Source organism: Solanum dulcamara, chromosome 3, assembly GCF_947179165.1.
Source record: "Solanum dulcamara chromosome 3, daSolDulc1.2, whole genome shotgun sequence".
NCBI classification, from domain to species: Eukaryota; Viridiplantae; Streptophyta; class Magnoliopsida; order Solanales; family Solanaceae; genus Solanum; species Solanum dulcamara.
Window position 1 is genome coordinate 74,673,013 of NC_077239.1, and position 17,184 is coordinate 74,690,196.

The window sequence follows — 17,184 nt, forward strand, 5'->3', positions numbered from 1 at the left end:
GTCTGTAACGACCTAGGAACGACTCCAATAGTCTCGGCGATGCGTTAAAGGGTTTAAAAGTATTTTATTGGCGACGTAACCGAAATTAGGTGATTTTTCCAGTTTTTCATGTGTGTTAGCCTACGGATATTTTTGGAGTCGAAGGTCCGAGATGAATTTTCTTGGATTCTTCCAAAGTAGAGTCCTTAACGGCCTTGGAAAAAACTCAAGTAGACCTGACGGCTCTTTAAAGGGGTTTATGAGCATTTAAAGGCTACGCAATAAGAATTAGGCGATATTATCAGTTTTTTGTGTGTTAGCCTACGGATTATTTAGGTGCCGGGGTGCGGGTCGAATTTTCTTGGATTGTTCCATAGTAGAATCCGTAACGACCCCGGGAATGACTCTAGTAGCCCCGGCGAGGCTTTAGAGGGGTTTAGGAGCATTTTATTGGCGACGCAACAGGAATTAGGCGATTTTGCCAGTTTTTCATGTGTGTTGACCCACTAATTTTTTGGGTGCCGAGGGTGTGGGTTGAATTTTCTTGAATTTTGTCATAGTAGCGTCCGTAATGACCTGGGGAAAGACTCCAGTAGCCTCGAAGGTACATTAGAGTAGGGGTGTTCATGGTTCGGTTTGGGTCGGTTATTGATTAAAACCATAACCAAACCAATTTAATCGGTTATTAAATGTCTAAAACCATAACCAAACCAAGTAAAATAATAACCACGGGTTTGGTTATTGTCGGTTTGGTTCGGTTTGATTCAGTTATTCGGTTTATTACTAGCCGAGATAATTCAAATATTCTCTCTCTACATTCTTCAAATTCTTATGAACCTCTTTTTTCCTCACAACCCACAGAGGTTCAAAACAGAAAAGGAAACAACTTAAACATTCGTAAAAAAAAAGAAAACAACTTAAAATCAATTTAAAATTTGAAAAACTCCCTACAAACCTTCTCAAAATTTGACAATCTTATACTTGGGGTTGAGGAGTTGAGGTTGCTCTTGAGCCTTCACTATTAGTCTATGACTGTGAGTCTGTGACTTTGTGAAAAACCAACATGAGAGGAACAAAAATATAAAAGGAAAACAGATACTAGGGTTTTAAAGTTTTAACTTTTACTTTATGTTGCTGCCTGCTGCTTAAGTGCTTAGTGCTTATTAGAAATTTAGGATTTAGAATTGGGCTTGAGAGTTGGGCTAATGAGCTTGGATTGTTGGACTTGGACCGCTGTTTAGTGTTTATTAGAATTTCTAATTGGGCTTGAGAGTTGGGTTTGGATTATTGGGCCTTAAAAATAAGTATATTAATATTAAATTAATAATTAAAAGGTATAAAATATCTTTAATTATTTATAAAAAACTAATATTATAAATATAAATAATTATAAATTTTAAGTATATAATTATCGGTTTGGTTCGGTTATTTATTCGATTATATTTTTCTATAACCATAACCAAACCAAATATTATCGGTTATTCAAATTTAAAACCAAACCAAACCAAACCAAACTGAATGTCGGTTTTTTTATTCGGTTTGGTTAAATTTTCGGTTTGGTTTTGGTTTTAACCAAAACTGTGAACAGCCCTACATTAGAGGGGTTTAGGAGCATTTTATTGGCTACACAATAGGAATTAGGCGATTTTACCAGTTTTTTGTGTGTTAGCTCACTGATTTTTTAGGTGTCGGAGGTATGGGTCGAATTTTCTTGTATTCTTCCATAGAAGCATCTGTAACGATTTGAGGAACGACTCCAGTAGCCCCAGCGATGCTTTAGAGAGGTTTAAGAGTATTTTATTGGCGACGCAACCTGAATTAGGCAATTTTGTCAGTTTTTCGTGTGTGTTAGCATATAGATTTTTTGGGTGCCAGAGGTCCGGGTCAAATTTTCTTGAATTCTTCCATAGTAGCATCGGTAATGACTTGGGATTGACTCCAGTAGGCCCAGTGGCGCTTTAGAGGGGTTTGAGAGCATTTTATTGGCGACGCAACCTGAATTAGGCGATTTTGCTAGTTTTTTGTATGTAACACATATAGATCTTTTGGGTCCCGGAGGTCCGAGTTAAATTTTCTTGGATTCTTCCATAGTAGCGTCCGTAATGACTTGGGATTGTCTTAGCCCATGAATTTTTTAGGTGCTTGGGGTTCAGATTTAATAATCTTGGATTCTGCCATAATAGCATCCGTAACGACCTGGGAAACGACTCCAGTAGCGTTGTCAGCACTTTAAAATGGTTTTGAAGTATTTTATTGGCAACACAATACAAATTAAGCGATTTTGCCAGTTTTTCAAGTTAGTTAGCCCATGAATTTTTCAGGTGTTGGGGGTTCGGGTCGAATTTTCTTGGATTCTTTCATAGTAGCGTTCGTAACGACCTAGGGAACGACTCCAGTAGTCCCGGTGGTGCTTTAGAGGGGTTTAAGAGTATCTTATTAGCAACGCAGCCGGAATTAGGTGATTTTGTCAGTTTTTCATATATGTTAGCACGCAAATTTTTTGGGTGTTGGATTTCCGGATCGAATTTTCTTAGTTTCTTCTATAGTAGCGTCCGTAACGACTTGGGGAATGACTCGAGTAGGCCCAGCGATGCTTTAGATGGGTTTAAGAGAATTTTACTAGCGATGCAATAGAAATTAGGCGATTTTGCCTATTTTTCGTATGTGTTAGCCCACAAATTTTTTGAGTGACGGGGGTTCGGGTTGAATTTTCTTGGATTCTTCCATAGTAGCGTCTGTTGCCACTTGGGGAACAATCCAGTATCCCCGACGGCATGTTAGAGGGGTTTAGGAGCATTTTCTTGGAGACACAACTGAAATTAGGCGATTTTGTCAATTTTTCGTGTGTGTTAGCCCACGAATTTATTAGGAGCTGGGGGTCCGGTTTGAATTTTCTTAGATTCTTCCATAGTAGCGTCCGTAATGACTTGGGAACGACTCCAGTAGCCCCGGCGGAGATTTAGAAGGGTTTACGATAAATTTTATTAACAACGCAATAGGAACTAGGCAATTTTGTCAATTTTTCGTATGTGTTAGTCCACAGATCTTTTAAGTTTTGGGGATTCAATTCGAATTTTCTTAGATTCTTCCATAGTAGCATATGTAATGACCTCGGAATAACTCTAGTAGCCCCAGCGGCGCTTTAGAGAGGTTTAGGAGCATTTTATTGCCGATGTAACAAAAATTAGGTAATTTTGCCAATTTTTCGTGTGTATTAGCCCACAGATTATTTAGGTGCCAGGGGTCCGGATCAAATTTTCTTAGATTCTTCCATAGTAGCATCTGTAATGACCTGGGGAACGACTTCGAATACCCTGGCGGTGCTTTAGAGGGGTTTAGGAGCATTTTATTGGCGATGCAATACGAATTAGGTGACTTTGCTAGTTTTTCGTGTGTTAGCCCACAAATTTTTTAGCTGCCGAGGTCTGGGTCAAATTTTCTTGAATTCTTCTATAGTTGCGTTCATAACGACTTGGAGAACGACTCTAGTAGCCCCGGTGGTGCTTTAGAGGGGTTTGGGAGCATTTTATTGGCGATGCAACCCGAATTAGGTGATTTTGCTAGTTTTTCATGTATGTTAGCCCATATATTTTTTGGGTGCCGAGGTCTGAGATGAATTTTCTTGGATTCTTCCATAGTAGCATCCGTAATGGCCTAGGGAACAACTCAAGTAGCCCCGATGACGCTTTATAGGGGTGTAGGAGTATTTTATTGGCTACGCAACAAGAATTAGGCGATTTTGCCAATTTTTTGTGTGTTAGCTCATGAATATTTTAGGTTCCGGGGTCTAGGTCTAATTTTCTTGGATTCTTCTATATTAGAGTGCATAACGACCTAGGGAATGACTCTAATAGGCCCGGGGTGCTTTAGAGAGGTTTAGCAGCATTTTATTGACGACGCAACCGAAATTAGGCGATTTTGATATTTTTTGTGTGTGTTAGCCCATAAATTGTTTAGGTGTCGAGGGTCCAGGTCAAATTTTTTGGATTCTTCCATAGTAGCATCCCTAACGACCTGAGGAATGACTCCAAGAGCCCCAGCGGTGCTTTAAAGGGGTTTAGCAACATTTTATTGACGATGCAATCGAAATTAGGCGATTTTGCCTGTTTTTTGTATGTGTTAGCCCACAAATTTTTTAGGTACCGGAGGTTCAGATCAAATTTTCTTGAATTCTTCCATAATATTATCAGTAACGACACAAGGAACAACTCCAAAAGCCCTAGCGATGCTTTAGAGGAGTTTAGCAGAATTTTATTGGTGATGCAACAGGAATTAAATAATTTTACCAGTTTTTCATGTGTGTTAGCCCACAAATTTTTTAGCTGCCGGAATCCGAATCGAATTTAATGCCAAATAATCCTGGACTATAAACCACTAAACAACCAAAACTATGAAGAAATGGGCTTAAATAAATCACTGATTTATGACTTCCCCATATAGGTGGACATTTCATGCCACAGAGAAATTAGGGAAGTGGGAGCTCATATAACAACGCAAGACAGAACAAAAATCAAGGGAATAAAGTCCGACGATTTTCGATCATTTAACCAAATAAAAGTATCCACAAATTTAATACACGAGTATCCTTTATTAATCACTTCTTAAGATGTGAATAGTACAAAATTTTCCATGCAGCAACTAAGTTGATTGAAGAGATTGCAAGTCTGTAGCACAGGCTTCAACAACGAAAAAGCAAGATAAAATCGCAATGGATCAACAACCTATATCCTTGTTACTTGAGTTTTTCAAAAAGCTTTGGGGCAACCTGTGTAACAATTCCACAAAAAGATTAGAAAACAAGGAACAGACAAAGGTTACACCCCCCCAAAAAAACGAAGGAAATGCTAAACAGACCAAGGGAGAGCAGAGAAATAGAGCTTACACATTTGTCGATGCATTGCCAATAATCAAAATACTGTCCAGTGCAATGCTTGCTCCCTGATTCATCACCTTCTATCCTTCTAGTACATGCCTGTAGGAGGCAGATACCCAAATAAGAGGTCACAAAATGAGAAAAGCACTACAAATTTTGAGGACACTCCCAAAAATTCAGGCAACTGTTCAGAACAAATGAACAAGACATAATTGTACTGCGAATTGCACAGAACAGATTAAATGCAATTGTTCTGTAGATCAAATGAATGCTACTCTACTGTTATCTTAGATGGCAGTTGTCACAAAAGAATGAGACCGAAATCCTTCCAAAAGTTAGAAACCCAGATTTCCCCATGCCCGAAGCACATTCTTTACAACAAATAATTAAGTTGGTTACAAAGATTTAGACAGAGGGAGTAGATAAACAACAAGAATTTGAAAGCCAAAAAACTAACTTGGAAAAGGTTTAATGGCATTGAAATTCAGAGTCTTGGATAAGGAAAATCATACAGCACACTGTTCTTCATAAAATATTGTTACAGAAAATTGTTGCCAATACAAAGAACAATAGACCGATAGACAGCATTGATAGAGAAAAATGAGCAGGGTCAAAGTTCATACTGATTGAAAGTTCGCCGTTAGTCTTTGATCTAAGAGAATGCTACACTTGGGGGGTGGGGGGTGGAGAGCATAAAAGTACTAGCATTCTGCTGACCAGTTGAAATCTGAAGTGTCAATATGGGTGGGGGAGGGGGGAGGAGTACTTGCAGGCCCATAAACATGCCCTGCCCTTTTGGCTACTTAGAAATACCAAACAGTTACAGATTATGTTCATTAGTCACGTGTTGGTTCATCCCATGAGAGTAACATACAAAAAAGATTTCTCCGACTTACTATATTAGTTGATTTAGTAATTAGAGTAGCTGACAGGTGAATTAATATATACTATGTTCAGTCATGTGTCAGCGATAATATTTGATGTTTTCCAAATTTAAAACTTTCAGGTCTAAAAATCATCCAAGATATTGTATCGCTCCGAGTTCTTGTGAATACCGTACAAAAAATGTTTCCACTAACGCAAACAATTAAGTCCATATGCTCACCCCAATAATTAGTTTAATCAGCAGAATACCAAAAAGGACATAAGTTATAGTTCCAATAGACCCTTGTAATCAGGCCCTTCCCCGGACCCTGCGTATAGCGGGAGCTTAGTGCACCGGGCTGCCCCTTTTATAGTTCCAATAATTATATAAGACAAAAAAAAAAGCCCTTTGATATTACTGAAAGGCTGTTTCATTATGGCAAGAATTACCTGATAATCCTTTAGTTGCCTTACACACTTAGGCTTGCAAGTTACTTCCATTGTCGCCTTTGGGTCAACAACTTCCTCATCCGACCTAAACAAAGGAAACCATCAGCTATGTATCTTCTAAGAGAAGGCAATATTAGCATAAGCACACACTTGGAAGAAAAATTCCTGCATGTAAATCATAATATACCCCAAGACAGAGTGAAGCATACTTCAAAAAGTTCTTACACATACAAATTTTACAAATACAACTAGAGAAGTGGTACTAGGAAACTGTGGACTAACCACATTTGCATTTCCACTTCATGTTAATTAGTAGAGGTTCTTTATCTCATTAGGATTGGTAAGCTAAGCCCTAGCTACCCTTGCTTGTACTTATGCCTGTTAAGAATTTGTTTATTTTTAATAAAAAGGCTGCTAGACACTATGTTGAGTGGTATAAATTTGCCAAAAAGAAAAAAACAATAGCCGTTGAGTTGTCACTTGTCATTAATTATAACAGTCTAACTCCGTGTTTGTAACATGAGCTTAATATTTGTAAGTCATTGAGATGATTATCCTCTAAGAATAATATCAGATGCTTCGAACTTAATAGTTATTAGGAAAAATCACATGAAAATGTCTATCCGCCTATTTGTCTGCAAGGAATACAAGCTTACGAAGAGAGCCAACACATTATTCACAAACATCTCATAGCAGTGATCCTTCGTTAAACTTAATGTAAGCTAAGTAAAAATAGACAATAGTGCTTTTTGCCATCTAGCTACATCAATAAACACACTGCATGAATAGAGAAGAATAGGGTATATCAACAGCAAATACTTGTGCATAAAACGAATTTAGAAAGAAAAAAAAAACAAAGAAGTTGAGCCTTTGACAAAGTACCATTAATAGACCTTTTTATGGTTAAACCATTAATAAGACTTATGGAAGATTTCAACATGGAATGTACACTCGAAAACATTGCTTCACACTAAAAACACTATAATACTATCCACTATGGCTAATAAATGGATAGAATCGTAAACCAATCCAGAACCAATCAAATAGGGTAGATATGTAGTTGTGTACAAATTATTAGAATCGACACATGAAAGTAATCTTTAATACATGAAGTTGCACCAATGAAAGAATAACTAGCTGTTGCTTCAGAGAAAGGAAAAGGATTGTGACAAAGCTCTTCTGATTAACACATGAAATCAAGTAGAACTTATTGAAGTCTCAGTAAGTGCATGCCATATACATGCTAATCGCCTGATATGCACATACGCACACATATAGATTCATTGGAATCTATGGCATACTTGAACTCTGTGGATATTATTGAAAATTTCTAAGTATTTTTCATTTTTATAGATAAATACCTAAGATCTAGAGATTGACATTTTAAAATGTTTTATGCAACAAATAAAATAGACGATATCAAGCTAACATGGCTGAAGGCTTTAGTCCCATAGTCGTGACATTGATGTCGAAAGTTTAGTAACCGAATCCAACTATAACAGGATAAATTTGGTTCTAGAACACTCGCACCCACTCTCCAATCAAAACTTGAGAAGGTATTTCCAGAAATGACGTACTGCTTCTTGAAGAGATACATAATCTATCCGTCTACTTGGGAATATTAGCTCGCTAGTCAATGTGTTTTAAACAAATGTGTTAAAAATGGTAATTCTTTGCACATTAGGCAGCTAACAACATTTTGAGCATAATCAAACTAATTTTTTTTCTTTTTCATAGCTGCAAGCATAATTGAACTATTGGTTTATTCTACATTATATAAACAATGGGAAAAATCACAAAAAAAAAATATTCTATGATAGGATTTCCAACAACTTCATTTCTCTCATCGTAGAGGTCCAATTAACAACCAATCTCAAGTTGTTCTAGTCAAACACTTCACTCTTTGACAAAATAAAGATGATGAGCCTGTTATCTTTTTAACTGTTCCAGGTCAAAATTTTCTATAATTTTTTTTGGGAATCTCATTTTTTAACAACCTATAGCCACAGTTTATAATTGAAAAACTAAAAATTACACCCACATTTATGGTATGGAGAACACAATCATCTATAGTAAGATTCAATGAGTTTCTCATAAACAGTGAAATCCTATTAGAGTAAATCGATTGTAGAAACGAAATGAGACACGTAAATCACATCAAAAGTAAACCTAAAATTAAATTACTAATGAAGAGAGAATAGTTTCGTTATCAATTAATCAACAGTACTCACATGGCAAAGTGATACTGAAGATGACAATTTTGATTCTGTAAATTCACCTGCAAATGCAATTTTTACACTAATTAATACAAAATTAACCAGTTAATAAGTGGGAAAACTGAATAAAAAATCCATAAATTCTCCATATGTACGAAATAAACAAACAAAATTGGAATAATAAAATATGCAGATCGGAAGACCACATAAAGAGGAAGCAGATCAAATGCGTAGAAGAGGAGCTACCTGACTTTTCTTAGAATGAGCTGCCGAAGAGGAGACACAACAGAAACACTTATTAAAAAGGCTTTTTTTTTATTGGGCTTTTTGAATTGGTCTTCTAGCTTTACTCAAGAAATGAGGCTTGGTGTATCTAAAAGTGTCCGGTTTGGAATTTGTTTTGTTAAAAAAAATATTTTTAAATTACTTTAAATTGAAAAAAAAGTTGCTAGGAAGAACTTTTATTGCCCGTCAGGTATAAATTATAACACTTGGCTATAAAATTAAATTTTTGGTTAATTAAGTAGATTTTTTGTCTTGAATTGAAAAGCTAGAACTATCTTCTTCTTTTTATGTTTAATGGTATCTATAAAAAGATCATTTGCATTGTATTAAAATTATTAAATAACCAACTTGGGTGGGTTGTAGTGTAGTGATGGAATTACTCCACCCTTAGTCATAGATCTCGAGTTCGAGCTTTAAGTATGGAGAAAATTTTGTTGGAACCTCCACCTCCGAATGACCCCGCGATCCTAATTTAGTTGGGGTTCCAATGCGGGCTTTGTACCCATTTGTGACAATTGCTTTTCACCGCCCCTATGACGTAAGGGGGTGGTGATGTCCGTTGTAAATTTGGTACTTGTTAGGTGTTCTATATGTATTTCCTATCAATTGAACTTTTCAACAATTACTTCAATATTTTTCTTTCCAACATCATTTATATATAAAGTATATATATCAATAAAAAAATAAAAAAACTTCAGTTCACTATTTTGAATACAATAATAGTAGTCTAATCTATTTTTTACATGACCGTACTTGTAGCCATTTTGAAACAAGACACGGTTTGTAAACTGCAGGCTCAATTTCGACCACTGAACCAACACCAACTAATAATTGTTATATATTTCATGAATTTTTCAACACAAATACAAGATCGCAAAAGTTACTAGATTCTCGGGAATCCACACCTTATACACTAGATCCGCCCCTGCCCAACCTAGTACTGCAGTGAACATCCGGTCAATCATTTCACCCAAATACTTATTACCTCTCCATCGACCAAATAAGAAGGAACACACAATGTAGTGAGTAAAGTGCGAATGAAAACCCACAAATACAGTGGATAGAGCAATCAGCTGACTGTATTTGCACTTGTCTATACAAAATAACTCATTTCTCCATATTCTCAACCTTAAAGGTCCCATGCAAATTTTAAGGCATCTAATCTATGAATATAAACTATTAAACATTGAAAATTACAAAGAACTGCACTTAAATAAATCACTGATTTATGACTTGCCCAGATAGGCCCAGGATTCAGTGGGCACCAGGCAAGACATTTTCCCCCATAAAGCCATCAGGAAACAGGGTTCACATATTACAGTACGGATAGAACAAAAAGCAGGGAATAACATCTGAGAGATTCTCAATCAGTCGAACAAATAAAAGGGTCCACAAAATTTAACCCACGAGTATAATTTATTAATCACTTTTTAAGATGTGCATAGTTCAAAATTTTCCATGCAGCAACCAAGTTGATCGAAGGGATTGCAAGTCTGCAGCACAGGAAGGAATAATATGGTAATGCCTTGTACAACAACGAAAAAGAAAGATAAAATTGCAACGGATCAACTTCTTATATCCTTGTTACTTGAGGTGGTCAAATAACTTCGCAGCAACCTGTGTAAACAGTTCCACGAAAAGATTAGAAAACGACCAGAAAACTAAAACGCAAAAAACAGAGAAAAGAAACAAGAGGCAGCACATGGAGCATTGTCAGGCCCCTAAGCTGCTTAACCCCACCCTTAAAAAAAACCTACACAAGAATGCTAAGCAGACCGACAAGGGAGCTTACACATTTGTCAATGCAGTGCCAATAATCAAAATACTGTCCAGTGCAATGCTTGTGCCCTGATTCATCACCTTCTATCCTTTTAGTACACGCCTGTAGGGTGCAAATTCCAATATGAGAGCCACGAAGTGAGAAAACCACTACAATTTTGAAGCAAAGCATTTGCAAAAATTCAAGCAACAGAAACAAGCTGGCCTTCTTCAGACTTCAGTAATCTAAATCCCCCACCCGCCAAAGGAAAGAGAAGAATTGGAAAGGGAGTTGTAGCAAACAGAAAGAAGATTGAAGCTATGGATTTATAGGGTACCGAAAACAATCAAAATATTGCAAGCTATAAATTTATTGGGACCTCAACTAATGACAAAATGTAAATTATCTGTCCCATTTAATAAACATTAATGTGACATTCACCCAAAAGAATTGTCAGATCAGATAAATAAAACAGATCAACAGTTAGCCATCATAGAGCAGTGGGAATAATGTGCACCCGACAAATAACAAATCCTAACTAGGCAAAGTCTCCAACACTTAAATGTGCTTCTCCATATAGAAAATGATACACATTATGGACTAAATATCCATCATTCTTAATCCGCAAATAAGTCCCCCAGCTCCTCTCTGTCGGACACAACAAAAACGCAAAATACACATGTATGTCTTGATGAAAGTAATACACACATCCCCGGGGAATTTCACCTTTATTACAAAGTGCTATACTTCCACATCCATTATTTAAGAACAGATTAAATGCCATTGTTCTGAAGATCAAATGTGATACAGTATTGTTATCTTGGGTGGCACAGTTGGCATAATCAAATGGGACATCATTATTAGTTGGTGTTGGTTCAGTGGTCGAAATCGGGAGGGAGAAGTGTTTGGAGGCCAGAAAATGCTTTTTTGACTTCTTAGAGAGACCAAATAGTCATGGATTAAGTCCCAATATTGGTTCATCCCATCAGAGTAACATGCAAAGAAAATTCTCTTGACCTGCTATATTAGCTGATTTGTTATTTAGAGTAGTTATCATTGAATCGGTACATATTATGTCAGGTGATATTATGGTATTTCCACACTTGTGGGATTTCACTGGGTATGTTTTTGTTATTGTTGTTGTAATATTTGATATTTCCCAAATTTAAATTCTCAGGTCTATCATAACATAATCCAAGATATTTTGTGCCACTCTGAGTTCTTGTGAACACCGTAGACCTTATAGTAGAGAAGAAATAAAAAATCGAACTACACTAAATTCATGACAAATAGAAAAGTTATTAGCTTTATTAATTCCAGATTGGTGTTTGTGTTGGAAAACACTTGAATTTGGGGTTTTTTTTAGGTCTGACCAATGGGTTTGGGATCTTATTTAAAAGAAATTATGTGTTTGGATTTAGTTCGGGAAGATATGGTTTTAAGGGAAAATAAGTGAACCAAGACTAGCTAAAAAAACTGAGGCAGAAAAGAGATTTAATAAACTTTTGCTGTCTTCCACATAAAAATCTGAAAGGCCAGAAAACATAAACATGCCGATTTCCAACAAGAAGCCCAGAGCTATGAGGACTGCAAAATCCTTTTTTTCCGTTCAAACCTGGGTGTCAAGTGATCAACAAAAAAACGGCCACATTAAAATTACCTTCTGGGGAGGTATGTTTGATATCCAAAAACTACTCAGCAACAATCGGAGAAATGAGGAATGCTCGTGTGAGTGGGACAAAAATAAAGCATTGGGTCAAACTCTTCTTTGACGTCAAGGTAATAGATATGAATATTCATCGACTTCTGGGAAAAGTAGAAGAATGAGACTATAATGGAATATACAATGTATGATCATTATGCTTCAACAAGGAAATTATATTCGGCTCCTTTATGGTTATGAGTCAATTTATAGATCTAAGATGTGAACAAAATTTGGGAAAAAAGATTTCTACCATAACATCTATGTTAGCTTTTGGTCTGAATATAGATAAAACGAATAGCTTAGTAGATGATCCTTCTAGAAGAGGGGGATTCTAGCAACTAAAAGAAGATTCAACTGCTATACCCATCTACGAAACAGCACATGATAATGCTAAAATTATTTTTTTTTCAAATAGCCTTCCACTAACATAAACAATGTTAGAGCTCATCCTGATAATTAGTTTAATGGAAGAGTGGAGCACCCAAAAAAAGGAGATAAGTAATAGTTCAAATAATTATATAAGAACCAAAAGCCTTTGAAATAACTGAAAGGCTATTTCATTGCATTGGGAATCACCTGATACTCCTTTAGTTGCCGTACACACTTAGGCTTGCAACTTACTTCCAGTGTCGCCTTTTGGTCAACAACTTCCTCGTCCGACCTGAATTAAAAAAAAATCTATCAGCAATTTATCTTATAAGAGATGACTATGTTAGCAAAACCTCGCATTTGGAAGGAAAAATCCTGATAGTAGCTTTTTTTATTCATGCAGAATATTTATTGTTTGGTGTATATTAAAATATCCAGCCTGTAAGTCATAAAATACACCAAGACTTAAAGAGTGAAGCATACTTCAAAAACTTCTTACCCATTAAAAATTACAGATACAACTAGAGAAGTGGTAATAGGGAATTGTGGACTAGTCAATTTGCATTTGACTTTTTTTGACGTATCTTACCGAAACAAATTCAATAGTGACTGAGTTGTCACTTGTCATTAATTACAACAGTCTAACTCCTAGTTTGCAACATGGGGTTATAATATTACTTAATCATTTAGATGATTATCGTCTAAGAATAATATCAGATGCTTCTGACATAAATTAGTTATTAGGAAAGCAGTAGGAATTGTCTCTCTGCAAGGAATGCAAGCTCACGAAGACGGCAACAACACACTATTCACAAACATCTCCTCGTGGTGCTTCTTCGTAAATATTGATGTAAGCCAAGTACAAATGGATATTAGTGTTTTTTGATAGCTAACAACATCAACAAATGCAGCATGAATAGAGAAGAATAGGGGATATCAACAGAAACGCTTGTGTAGTTTTGTACCAAAAAAAAAAAAGGCAATCAAATTAGTTGAGACTTTGCCAAAGCATCACTAATGGATTTATTGGAAGTTTCAACATGGATTGTACACTAGAAAACGTTGCTTCTCACTAAAAACCCAATCTATAATACTATCTACTAGATAGGAAAGCGCAAACCAATCCAGACAAAATCTAATAGGGTAGAATAATATGCAGCTGTGTCAAAAAAATAGAATTGAGACATGAAAGTATTCTTTAATACATAAAGTTGCACCAAAGAAAGGACAACATTTAAAAAATAAGCAGTTGCATCAGAGAAAGGATAAGGATAGTGGCAAAGTACTTTTATTTAATACATGAAATTAAGTAGAACTTGTTGAGTTTCCACTAAATGTTGCATTGGCAGTTTGGCATAGCAGTGTGCGGTATCCTGATATGTGTATACATACACATACAAGGAATTTGTGGCACACTTCTGTGCATATTATTAAAAAACTTTTTATGTATTTTTCTTCTTCTTTTTTTTGGAAACTGACATTATTTTTCATTTTTAAAGATAAATAGCTAAGCATTTAAAACAAATTGAAATTTTAAAATGTTTCATGTGACAAAAAAAAATAGGAGCAGGCTACCAAGGTTGAAATATTTTAGCCCCGTGACATTGATATTGAAAGATGAAAGTTGAAAAAGATTTCACTTTATACATTTGCAGATAACACCAGGTTAATGATACAACAAAGTTGGGCATGTAATAGCAGTTTAGATATACAGTCAACAATGTTTAAGCTGATAGTTATAAGTTAAGGTATAGTAAGTTAAGCTTCTAATTGTTGAAGGCTATGGTGAAGTCCTAAAACTAGTTACAACTTCCAAATATAACAGGATAGGTTTGGGTCTAGGTCACCCTCCACTCAAACCATTTCCATCCAAGACATAGTGCTTCGCCGAGAGAACATCCATCCACTTAGGAGTTGGGAATATTAGGTCACTAGTCAAGTGCCTTAAATAAATGTGTTTACCTGGTAATTATTTACACATTGGAAAACTAACAACGAATCAGTACAATCAAACTATTGGTTTTGCTATATTATATAAACAATGAGAAAAAATAACAAATTATTATCATATTATTGTATTTCCATAAACTTCACTTATCTCAACTTATAGTTTCAATCAACAACCTCAAGTTGGTTCAGTCAAACACTTCGAAGATGAACTAAAGATAATGAGCTTGTTGTCTTCTCAATTGTTCCAGATCAAAAATTTCTGTATATTTTTAATGGAATCTCAATTTTTAACAACCTAACAGACACAGTTTAAAATTGAAAAAACTAATTAAGCTTGTATGGAGAACACCGTCGTCTATAGTAGGATTTGGTAGAGTTTTTAAAAGCAATTACTACTATTAAAGTAATTTGATTGTACAAACGAAATGAGACACATATATCACATCAAAAGTAAACCTAAAATCAAATTACTAATGAAGAGAGAATAGATTCGTTATCAATAGATCAACGGTACTCACATGGCAAAGAAATATTGGAGACGAAGACTTCGATTCTGCAAAATCACCTGCAAATGCAAATTTTATACTAATCAATATAAAATTAACCAGCGTAAACACCAATAATTCTCCATATGTAAGAAATAAACAAAAAAAATTGAACAATAAAACCTAAATATGCAGATCGGAAGAAAAGGTAAAGAGTAAATAGATCAAATCCAGAGAAGAGGAGCCATGGGTAAACCTGACTGTTCTAGAATGAGCTGCGGATGGCGAAGAGGAGAGAGAACAGGAAGTTTTAAAAAGGCTTTTTCTGTTGGGCTTTATGCCAACATGAGAAAATTGAGTCCAGGTGACATACAAGTTTCCAACTAAAAAAAGTGATAACTTTAACTGAGCAAAAGACAAATCTTCTACTAATTAGGAATTAGGTTTAGTGGTGGTAAAATATATTTTTTGTTGTAAAATAAGATTAAATTAACAATTTAATAATGAAAGAGAGAGTAAATAGAAGAACAGAAGAGGAAACAAAGCAGAGAAATTGCAGTGTATCTATATTTTTGTGCGTCTGTGTGTGTACATTTTGTTGCCAAAGTTGGCAATATATAGGCAGAAATGGTGAGCAAATTGCCAAGAAAAGGTGGGCAATTTGCCCAAGTGGACATCCACATCCACTGCTGTAAGTGGACATCCATATATACTTGCATAATACTCCCCCTTGGATGTCCATGTAAAAAAAAACTTTACAAGAAATAATATACATAGCTATTGTAAACATCCATAAATATTGTGTCTACATATCTGGTAATACGCCTTAATTGCTGTCTCATTAAAAACCTTACCAGGAAAACCCAGTGGGACAAAACCTTGGTTAAGGAAAAAAGAGTGCAGCGCGTATTTTACTCCCCCTGATGAAAGCTTCATTTGATATTTTGGAGACGACGCATTCCAACTTTATATCTTAATTTCTCAAAAATTGATGTTGGTAATGCCTTTGTGAATAAATCTGCAAGATTATCACTTGAACAAACTTGTTGTACATCAATATCACCATTCTTCTGAAGATCATGTGTGAAGAATAATTTTGGTGAAATATGTTTCGTTTTATCTCCTTTTATGAAGCCACCTTTCAATTGAGTTATGCACGCGGCATTGTCTTCGAATATAATTGTAGGTATTTTAACATTATTTTCCAGACCATATCTTTCTTTGATGAACTGTATCATCGATCTCAACCACACACATTCTCTACTTGCTTCATAAATTGCTATTATTTCAGCATGATTTGAAGAAGTAGCAACAATTGACTGTTTTGTAGATCGCCATGATATAGCAGTCCCTCCGTGTGTAAACAGATAACCTGTCTGAGATCTAGCTTTATGTGGGTCTGATAAATAACTTCCATCTGCATAACCAATAAGGTCTGCGCAACCTTTGTTAGTATAAAACAAACCCATATCAATAGTACCCTTCAGATATCGCAAAAAATGTTTGATACTGTTCCAATGCCTTCGCGTTGGGGATGAACTATACCTTGCTAGCAAATTAACAGAAAATGTTATATCAGGTCTAGTTGCGTTAGCAAGATACATAAGTGCGCCAATAGCACTGAGATATAGTACTTCAGGACCAAGAATTTCTTCATCCTCTTCTGGAGGTCGAAATTGATCTTTTTCCACTTCAAGTGATCAAACAATCATTGGAGTACTTAATGGATGTGCTTTGTCCATGTAAAATCTTTTTAAGATTTTTTCCGTTTAGGCAGATTGATGAACAAAAACTCTGTCTGCTAAATGTTCAATTTGCAGACCTAGACAAAGTTTTGTCTTTCCAAGGTCTTTCATTTCAAATTATTTCTTTAGATATTCAATTGCCTTTTGTACCTCTTCAGGGGTTCCAATGAGATTTATGTCATCAACATAAACGGCGAGTATAACAAACTCTGATTCCGTTTTCTTAATAAAAACACATGGACAAATAACATCATTAATATAGCCTTCATTTATTAAGTACTCACTTAGGCGATTATACCATATGCGCCCTGATTGTTTCAGACCATATAATGATCTTTGCAATTTTATTGAGTATACTTCCCGAGACTTTTTACATGCTTCAGGCAATTTTAATCCTTTTGGGATTTTCATGTAAATTTCATTATCAAGTGAACCATAAAAGTAAGTTGTAACTACATCCATTAGATATGTATTAAGATTTTTATGTACAGCTAGACTAATAAG

General features: G+C 35.5%; 2 protein-coding genes across 5 annotated transcripts; both read right to left on the reverse strand.

Annotated features, from left to right (window-relative positions):
- Positions 1–4,489: 4,489 nt before the first annotated feature.
- On the reverse strand, positions 4,490–8,723 carry LOC129882916 (cytochrome b-c1 complex subunit 6-like). Of its 3 annotated transcripts, none has more exons than XM_055957415.1 (5): positions 8,629–8,723; positions 8,398–8,444; positions 6,167–6,251; positions 4,862–4,951; positions 4,490–4,744 (listed from the first exon to the last, which is right to left on the reverse strand). In XM_055957415.1, coding segments are annotated over exons 2-5 (210 nt in total). In that variant the 5' UTR covers positions 8,400–8,444; positions 8,629–8,723; the 3' UTR covers positions 4,490–4,711. The 3 variants fall into 3 exon arrangements, with proteins under 3 accessions (XP_055813390.1, XP_055813392.1, XP_055813391.1); XM_055957417.1 differs by lacking the exon at positions 8,629–8,723 and adding an exon at positions 8,538–8,615; XM_055957416.1 differs by lacking the exon at positions 8,629–8,723 and adding an exon at positions 8,589–8,613.
- A 1,341-nt stretch (positions 8,724–10,064) lies between these two features.
- LOC129882918 (cytochrome b-c1 complex subunit 6) lies at positions 10,065–15,291 on the reverse strand. 2 transcript variants are annotated; one of them, XM_055957418.1, is made up of 5 exons: positions 15,192–15,291; positions 14,969–15,015; positions 12,708–12,792; positions 10,460–10,549; positions 10,065–10,284 (listed from the first exon to the last, which is right to left on the reverse strand). In XM_055957418.1, coding segments are annotated over exons 2-5 (210 nt in total). In that variant the 5' UTR covers positions 14,971–15,015; positions 15,192–15,291; the 3' UTR covers positions 10,065–10,251. The 2 variants fall into 2 exon arrangements, with proteins under 2 accessions (XP_055813393.1, XP_055813394.1); XM_055957419.1 differs by having other exon boundaries at positions 15,119–15,195.
- Positions 15,292–17,184: the final 1,893 nt, after the last annotated feature.